This window comes from Bufo bufo, chromosome 4 (assembly GCF_905171765.1).
Source record: "Bufo bufo chromosome 4, aBufBuf1.1, whole genome shotgun sequence".
In the NCBI taxonomy this organism is placed as follows: Eukaryota; Metazoa; Chordata; class Amphibia; order Anura; family Bufonidae; genus Bufo; species Bufo bufo.
In genome coordinates, this window is record NC_053392.1 from 178,292,095 (window position 1) to 178,301,020 (window position 8,926).

The 8,926-nt window shown below is 42.7% G+C and overlaps 1 protein-coding gene across 1 annotated transcript; it reads right to left on the reverse strand.

Moving 5' to 3' along the window:
- Positions 1–2,976: 2,976 nt before the first annotated feature.
- On the reverse strand, positions 2,977–7,612 carry SSR3 (signal sequence receptor subunit 3). Its single transcript, XM_040428139.1, has 5 exons — positions 7,398–7,612; positions 5,662–5,788; positions 4,779–4,877; positions 4,454–4,585; positions 2,977–3,150 (listed from the first exon to the last, which is right to left on the reverse strand). Exons 1-5 carry the CDS (start codon positions 7,528–7,530, stop codon positions 3,084–3,086), a joined length of 558 nt encoding a protein of 185 aa, XP_040284073.1. The 5' UTR covers positions 7,531–7,612; the 3' UTR covers positions 2,977–3,083.
- Between the last annotated feature and the right edge of the window lie 1,314 nt (positions 7,613–8,926).

Sequence of the window (8,926 nt, forward strand, 5' to 3'; positions counted from 1 at the left end):
GCTGTTAAGGATCCCAGAAGGGCAATCGCCTGACTAATGGAGCAAAAGGACCTATTTCTGAAATTCTTTACCAATGCAAGGATTTTTCTCTCTCTACCGGGAGAAAACTCATCTGCCTGATTGAGTCTAGCATGACTCCCAAAAAAAACAACCTCTGGGATAGAGACTTATTTTGAAATACAGGTGAGGGGGGAAGACACAAAAGGAATGGAATATCCGTTTTTTATTAAACTTAGAATCCACGGATTTGTGGATACTTTTCCCCATTCCTCGTGAAAAATGTTTAACCTTCCCCCTACCTGTTCCACACCGTCATTGCTTACCGGAATTAGTTTTTTGGGGATTAAAGAGGAAACCCATAGATCTGCCACCTCTATTCGATTTCCACTTTTCCCCTTTTTTGGTTTAAAAAAAAAAACAAAACCTTTTTTTTAAAACCTACGAAAGGGATATTTACGCTTTCTACTCTCAAGGGGAAACGATTTCTTATTGTCAGAAGCTTTTTCCAATATATTTTCCAGATCCTGACCGAACAACCTGGTACCATGAAAAGGGAGACTACAGAGTTTCAACTTGGCTGTGTCCCCTGTCCAGGATTTTAACCACAGCGCTCTTCTGGCCGTATTAGTAATCCTGTAGTCCTTGCTGTTATCCTGACTGAATAGAAAATCTACCGCCTTTAACAGCAGAAGAAAAGAGTCTGTTGTACGGAGTATTGTCTTTTAGAAGAGACTCCAGCTGTATAAACCATTTTTTTAGGGACCTAGCCACAGAAGTAGAAGCTATGTTTGGTTTAAACATACTGTAGCTACTGCCGAATCCCAAGTTTTTTTTAAGACAGGCATCAATTTTCTTGTCTATTAAGTCTTATAATGATTCAGTATCCTCAAATGTAAACACATTAGCCTCTTTTGATAACTTGGCTAATGAGACATCCACCTTAGGGCAAGTTTCAAGGAATTCCTCGTCCTCCTCCTTAAACGGGAATCTACGCCTAATAGTCTGTGGTAAAAAGGGTTTCCCACTCTCTCTTAATCATAGTGTATTTTTTTTTATGGACTGGAAACACTCGCTTTTTCTTTTGTTCTAGTCCACTAAACATCTCATCCTGTACAGATCTTTGAACTTTATAGTCTGACAAATTCACAGTGGATCTAACTGCCTTAATAAGTTCTTTAGTATCATCGGAGAACAAGAACTTTTCATATTCTGAACCTGAACCAGACGAGTCATCAGATATAGAGTCCAATAGATCTGAGTCCGATTCAGAGCCAGGAGGAGCACTCTACCTTTTTTTCCCCTTATATCTGGGAGTTGGGGTAGATATTGAGGGCCCAGCAGATATTTCAGACATGGCCGATCTCATATCCTGTCTAATAACCTCCTTTAACAGACGGAACAATATCCTTAGCAATATTGACTATGCATTTAGAACATATCTTTTTGGAGGAAGATTCTGACAGTTTAGCAGCACACATCACACATTTACAGAGCTTAGGTGCAGTTTTTGCTTTCAAAGTACTATCTCTGTCACTCTTAGATAGTCAAACACTCCAGAAGGGAAAAAGGGGAACAACATAAAACGCTGATAAATAGCAGGTACTTCAAACAGCTAGTCCAGAAATGCTGCTAGATTTCACCCTCTCCATTGAGAATTGTGAAATCCACAGGACAAATCTGCTGTATACATTGGCATGCTGCTGGTTTCAAAGCCAGTGTTTTTTTATGCAGTCTGTGGATGAGAAGTCAGAAATTCTCATCCAATTTGCTGGTCCCATACAACACTGCAAATCTGTCGAACGAAAATCCACCTCTTATTAATCACATGCCAACGAAAGTAAGGGCTCTGTGCCCGTATTGAGGACTGTAAATGGGCGGCCCACAATATACTCTGTGGTGGAGATAATGACAGATTGATTTGAATGGGTCCGCGATCTGCCAGATACAGACAAAGATTGGTAATCTATGTTTTGCAGAGTTGAGGGACGGATCAGAAGCCCACAGAAGCAATACAAAGTGCTTCCGTGGGATTTCGGGTCCATGCTTTCGCACCCCAAAAGATATGTCCTATCTTTAGTGTATTTTGTGGATTACTGACCCATTCAAGTAATTGGGTCGGCATCCGCATCATGGCACATGGCTGGTGCAGACCGCTATTTTCTGTCTGCAGCATGGGTACTGAGCCCTTACGTTCGTGGGCATTTTTTCAAGCCATGCACGACTTTGAGAATAACTAATTTTGGCTCATTGGAGCCCATACATTCTAATACGGAGACGGATCTCTGATGAGTCTGATCATTGAATATGAGGCTCTCAGTACTGTAATAATCCAAAGTTTTGAAAGAAAGCAACTTTGGATGTAGCATCCAAAGCTCGCTTCATTCAACACTACCCGGACAGCCCATTTAATGACCAGACACTTATTGTCATTTTGTGCATGTGTTAGTTTAACGGCTGCAACTTAATTCACTGGGATACCAAAATTAATTTGGGGAAAACTGCAAAAAACACTTTTAGTTTCTATTTTTCAAACTATAGCTCTTTATTCTTTAAATATGCAAACTGATACCAAACTAAATAGTTAAAACGGGTTCTCTATTTTGTATCATTCTGACATATATGTGCTGACAATATGTACTGTTTTGCATTAACATGGAGAATATAGCAACTGTTTTGGTTGGTATAGGTTTATTTATTTTATTATATCCAGTGAATTATTTTTATATTTTGATTGACAGGTGCATTTTCAGTTTTTTGTTAGCACGTTTGTTTTTCTGCTTGGTTATGTAAACATTTTCAGCCTTTTCCAGTGATAGATGGGGCTTTATTTTATGTAATTTTTTGTAGTGTTTCACATCCTTCACCGTACATGTACAGCAGATGTTGTTTTTTTAAAGACCGTCCCCGCTCAGGAGCTGAAATGACCACTCTAGATTTAAGCCCAGCTCTTACTGAACTAAATGAATGGTAAAAACATGAAAAGAAATCCAACCCAATCTTTATTGTACATGTTGTCTATTACAAAAAAAAAAAATACATAGAACGATTCTCTACGCCAAGTTGTTTGTCCGGTTATAGAGCGTTTACTTTGATCCAGTAGACAGCAGCGCAATAAGGCCAGAAGCAGCACTTAAAGACAGGATGTAGTTTCTGAAGTAAAAAGTTAAGGAAACCTACGTGAGGAAAAAACATGAAAATATTGCTAAAGGGCAAAAAATTTTAATCTAAAAGAAAGCTGTCACTACTAGGACCATCAACATAAATGTGAAATCTAGGCCCCACACTACCCTCTCATGCACTTCTCTTGGCCGCTGTCTATTCTTCCAAGGGCTACTTGATGCCTGTCTTTCTGGATAAAGCACATACATACATACATACATACATACACTGTACACATCCAGCCAAAACAACCACAGCCAGACACAACCTGCCCCAGTGAAGCAAGTAGAAAAACATTTCCGAGCAGCAGGGATTGATTTCACAACTTTTATTACTTCACTGAGACCTCCACACATAGATGAGTAATGTACATGGTGTTTTAGACTCTGAAGCCCTCAATGGGCACTCTACAAATTGGCTCCAATTCCCACCTACTGCTTCAGAATAGACTGTCAGGTAATGCGAGTGCCTTCAACTGCTGTGCCTGCTTGGCCGTCCCCTTAAAGGTGTTACCCCACAAGTTTCATTTATCACCTATCTGCATACAATCATGAAGTGTGATCGCTGATTGTCACCCCCAGTCATCCAAAAAAAAATAAAAAAAAGTCTTCTGTATGAATGGAGTGATGGTGCACATGTCAGTCCACTGCTCCATTCACTCCTACGGGACCATCCTGTAAAATGGTGATAAACTATGTCCATGGGTGAATCCCTTTAAGGGAGTTCTAAACACAACAGATCCTGCTAACCATGCAATGTGTACAGGGGTCTTGTTGACTTGAAGAGAAGGAGTGGGCCTTTGGATTTCAACCTGCCCAATCCCTTTGTTTTTGGGGCTCTCTATTCAGAATACATGTAAAGGGGTGGGAGTCAAGAGAGAAAGAGGGGTCTAATGAACAAGCAGTCTAAAATATATGGGTAGGTTTAGACTTTGCTGGCACCTATGACCACCACTTTCCACTACCTGCGCTGGATGGAAGAGCTAGTCAAAGTAGAGAAGACATCAGTTCCCATGACTACCGCAGGACCATGCTAGAGGCTGAAAGCCTCTAATGTGATCCTATTGATGGAGGAACATCAGGGCTGAATATATAGCTATTTAGAACTTAAGTAAAGTGCCTCTTCTACTGGGAATGGTGCAACTCTAGAAGGCACTTCTTCTAAATTCAGCACTCTTGAAATACGGCCCCGCAGTACTGCTTTGAGAGGATCATAAAGATGTAACCGCACGTAAATCTAATAGAAACCAACCACATGTCTAGTATCACAAAAATGATCAAACTGCAAAGGATACACTGTAGGGTTGAAGTTCTTCAGCAGGAAGAATGAGGAGACAATGACCAAGACCAGGAACAGAGTGTTGTTGTAGAAGATGGAGAAGTTAGTAGCCTCATAATCCGCAACCTCATTTTTCTTCCAGAGAATCCTTGAATCAGAGAAGAAACAAAAGAAAATCAAAGCCTGTGCCAAGCATCCGAGAATATTTTGAGTAGTTAATTTTAGGTTTTAATCTGACAGCTAAACCTCACTGGCCTATCTAAGGGAGGCATGAAATCACAGCAGAGCTGCACCAATGTGTAACTTACATATACTAGGCTTCCACTGTCCAGGCTGCTTACCTTTCATCTTTTTCCTTACGAGACATCTTCCTGTTGTCAGCTTCAGACAGTTTGCGGGTTACTTCTCTTGAGATAGCATCTTCCCGCTTCTGGGCCACTCTGAAAAAGAAGTTCAAGCCTTATTCTTGAGACAGGTCAAACGCTGATGCTGCTATTGAAGTCAATGAGACTGTATGCTCATCTACCCTCTGGACAGATTGTAAGCCAGTCAGCAGAAGACAATGCCGGCGTTCCAATACTGGTACATTTAAGGGATTGTCTGGCCTTGGCGCTTGTCAATCTGAACGTTAAAAAAAACTAAACATACTGGCCTGTGGTCCCCGCAGGACCAGGAAGAATCTTGTGATTGAAGAATTGTGACCACTGAGGGTGGTGATTGGCCGCAGATGTCACAAGACCAAGTGGACTTCCTGGTCCTGCGGGGTCAAGAAGTTGCTGTGAGTGGAGCAGTGGTGGGATGACAGAAAGGCGAGATGGTTCTTAATGTTCATGGGGGCAGGGGAGGACCACAGGGGTGGTCAGCTCCAAAGCTGGACAACCCCATTAATAAAAATAAAATAGTGGTGAAATAGGATTTCCATACAAGTCATCTATATACTGAAACCATCAGATTCTGGAAGCAGGTCAAAGCCCCTAAAGCCTACCCTGCGCATACTACCTGCACCAATAGGGTTATTTTGGCCAAGTGTACCGCAGATAAAGAGAGAATACTGTTAATGCAGGAGTCGTTAGCAACCATAGCATAGAGTTGTGTGTTGTGTGCTTGGTATGTTATCTCTGTGTACGGAGACCATCCAGGACACAGTGTGACCAGAACCCTGCGCTTTATTTGGAATTCCATTACACATTCATACATTGACATTGATAAAAAAAAACCTCTTACTTGTGTTTAAGAACAAATTTAACATTCTTGTAAGCGAAGGCCACGAGGTACGTGCTGACCAGCGTGATCACTGCGTAGAGAACAGCAGACTGGACCAGATCCATGTGCCATATCCTCCAGTACAGCCCTGAAAATGAACACAGTTCTGTGAGATATAAAGGGAAGGGGGGGGGGGGGGGGGGGGGGTGGTGTTATTAAGGCCGGCGATTTCTGCGCTGATCTGGATATGCCCTGCACTGATGAGGCGCATGAATTAAGCGCATCCTCCTGCAGTCCGTGCACCTAACCAAAAAACAACAGCTCAGAGCTGCCATAGATTTCTGGCTTCATTTACACCAGAAAGTTGGTGTAAATGAGAGTAAACTTGTCAGGGCCACTGGCCACGGCGCCTATTCAGAAAAGTGCAGAGGATGGCAAAAAAAAACTTTTTAACACCACTTTTTAGGTGCAAGGGAGATGATAAATCTACCCCAATGTGTATAAGGCTATCCTTCCACATCTCCTCTATATACAGTGAGTGCATACACAGTGTATAGGGCTATCCTTCTACATGTCCTCTATATACAGTAAGTGCATACACCGTGTATAAGGCTATCCTTCTACATGTCCTCTATATACAGTGAGTGCATACGCCGTGTATAAGGCTATCCTTCTACATGTCCTCTATATACAGTGAGTGCATACGCCGTGTATAAGGCTATCCTTCTACATGTCCTCTATATACAGTGAGTGCATATGCCGTGTATAAGGCTATCCTTCTACATGTCCTCTATATACAGTGAGTGCATATACCGTGTATAGGGCTATCCTTCTACATGTCCTCTATATACAGTGAGTGCATATACCGTGTATAAGGCTATCCTTCTACATGTCCTCTATATACAGTGAGTGCATATACCGTGTATAAGGCTATCCTTCCACATCTCCTCTATATACAGTGAGTGCATACACTGTGTATAGGGCTATCCTTCTACATGTCCTCTATATACAGTGAGTGCATATACAGTGTATAAGGCTATCCTTCTACATGTCCTCTATATACAGTGAGTGCATACGCCGTGTATAAGGCTATCCTTCTACATGTCCTCTATATACAGTGAGTGCATATACCGTGTATAAGGCTATCCCTCTACATGTCCTCTATATACAGTGAGTGCATACGCCGTGTATAAGGCTATCCTTCTACATGTCCTCTATATACAGTGAGTGCATATACCGTGTATAAGGCTATCCTTCCACATCTCCTCTATATACAGTGAGTGCATACACCGTGTATAAGGCTATCCTTCTACATGTCCTCTATATACAGTGAGTGCATATACAGTGTATAAGGCTATCCTTCTACATGTCCTCTATATACAGTGAGTGCATATACAGTGTATAAGGCTATCCTTCTACATGTCCTCTATATACAGTGAGTGCATATACCGTGTATAAGGCTATCCTTCCACATCTCCTCTATATACAGTGAGTGCATACACCGTGTATAAGGCTATCCTTCTACATGTCCTCTATATACAGTGAGTGCATATACAGTGTATAAGGCTATCCTTCTACATGTCCTCTATATACAGTGAGTGCATATACAGTGTATAAGGCTATCCCTCTACATGTCCTCTATATACAGTGAGTGCATACGCCGTGTATAAGGCTATCCCTCAGCTACGAGCCCTATGTACCCCACCGCCGGGAACGCCACGTCTATAGGATGAATGGGCTGAGGCCCGGACACTTACAGATCGGGATAGCGGACACTATGAAGGCATTGCCGTAGAAGAGGGCGGAAGACTTGGCCGAGAGGTTGCGGCTGAAGTCCTGGAGAAGCAAATCCTCCTCTGACTGCTGCTTGATGCTGCTTTTAGGAGCCATGATCGGAAAGGAAGAGAGGCAAGCGACACGTCTCACTCTGACTGAGCCCTCCCGGCCGCCGTCACCAGACTCCGCTACTGATTCGTCAGCACTAGGGGACCGGAAGCGGAAGGGGTGCTGGTGGGCGGAGCTCTGCGCGCTATTCAACGTGTTTGCCAACCAGGCTTTTAGTTTCCGTAGTCTTATGCGGCGTGTGAGTGTAGGATGGTGCTGGGCATGTTGTGGGAGAACCTGGGCCAGCGCATGAATGGCTTACCCTTAGGCTTGCCCTATTTTACACTGCGCTTTTCATGTGTTTTTTTGGAAGCCATGTATAGAGGAGACAGAGGAAGGATAGAGCCGCTCATGGACGGTTCCTCTCATCATTCCAGCCCCCAGAATTCTGTTCAGTTTCTCTACTTTTGCTTCTTAGTGATGAGCGGGGTGTTCTTTATAGCTTATTTATATTTCATACTTTTTGGTAGCCAGTGATGTAACGCCGACTATGCCACCTGCGGTATCTGCGCAGTCTGAACATACCCTAACACAGGACAAGAGCCCTGTGAAATACTAGATACTGGTGAGGTAAACTTGACCTTGATCCTCAATTAGATTCTTTTCTGTAAAGAAATAACGACCTGCCAGGGTATTCACAGGTTAAAGGGATTCTGTCATCAGATTTGAGGCCTATAACCTAAACATAAGGCCAGGTCCCTACTAATACCCTGAACCTGAAACTGACCTTATTAAATGCGCCTGTGGCTCTATTATCATATAAAACAGGTTTATATAACCTGGCACTCACGTCCCAAATGTGTCCAAGGGGACATCTCATCATGCAGGGTGCCCGGCTGCAGCCATCTCCTTTCGGTGCCCAGCGCCGCCTTCCGACTAGAAATCGCCGCCCTCCCTTTCAATAGAGCCGCCTACCTCACGTCCGAGTGCCGGACAATATTCCCGCGAGCGGCCCAACGTCCACAGCATCATTGTAACCTATGATGCTGTGTGCTCCCGTGCGCACGACCAATGCCGTTCCGGGACATATGGCCCGCTCATGGACCGTATATCTCGGAGGGCATACGGTTGTGTGCAAGAGGCCTCACTGTGTGCTAAAAATGACATGACATTCTTATTCTGCAGCTCAATATAATTACGGCGATACCAAACTTAAAAAATTAAAACCTTTGAAAAAAAATTGCCATTTTCACAGAGCTGTATCATTTAAAACTAGTTTTTTTTGTACCATTTTTGTGGTATGTACGACTTTTTGATCACTGTTATTAATTTTTTTTTGGGGGGGACTAGATGACCCCAAAATGCCAAATTTGCGTGTTTTTCATTTTTTTCTGTTTTTCAAATTTTTTAAATATTTTAATAGTTCAGACACTACAATACCGATTATGTTTATTTATTTATT

What these genes read in the sequence shown, in the direction of transcription:
- SSR3 (XM_040428139.1), bottom strand. Translation starts at nt 7,530, where the DNA reads ATGGCTCCTAAAAGCAGCATCAAGCAGCAGTCAGAGGAGGATTTGCTT. An exon ending in CGTAAGGAAAAAGATGAAAG is followed by an intron (nt 4,586 to 4,778) that starts GTAAGCAGCCTG and finishes CTCTGATTCAAG; the next exon opens with GATTCTCTGGAAGAAAAATG. An exon ending in AAGAACTTCAACCCTACAGT is followed by an intron (nt 3,151 to 4,453) that starts GTATCCTTTGCA and finishes TTTTTACTTCAG; the next exon opens with AAACTACATCCTGTCTTTAA.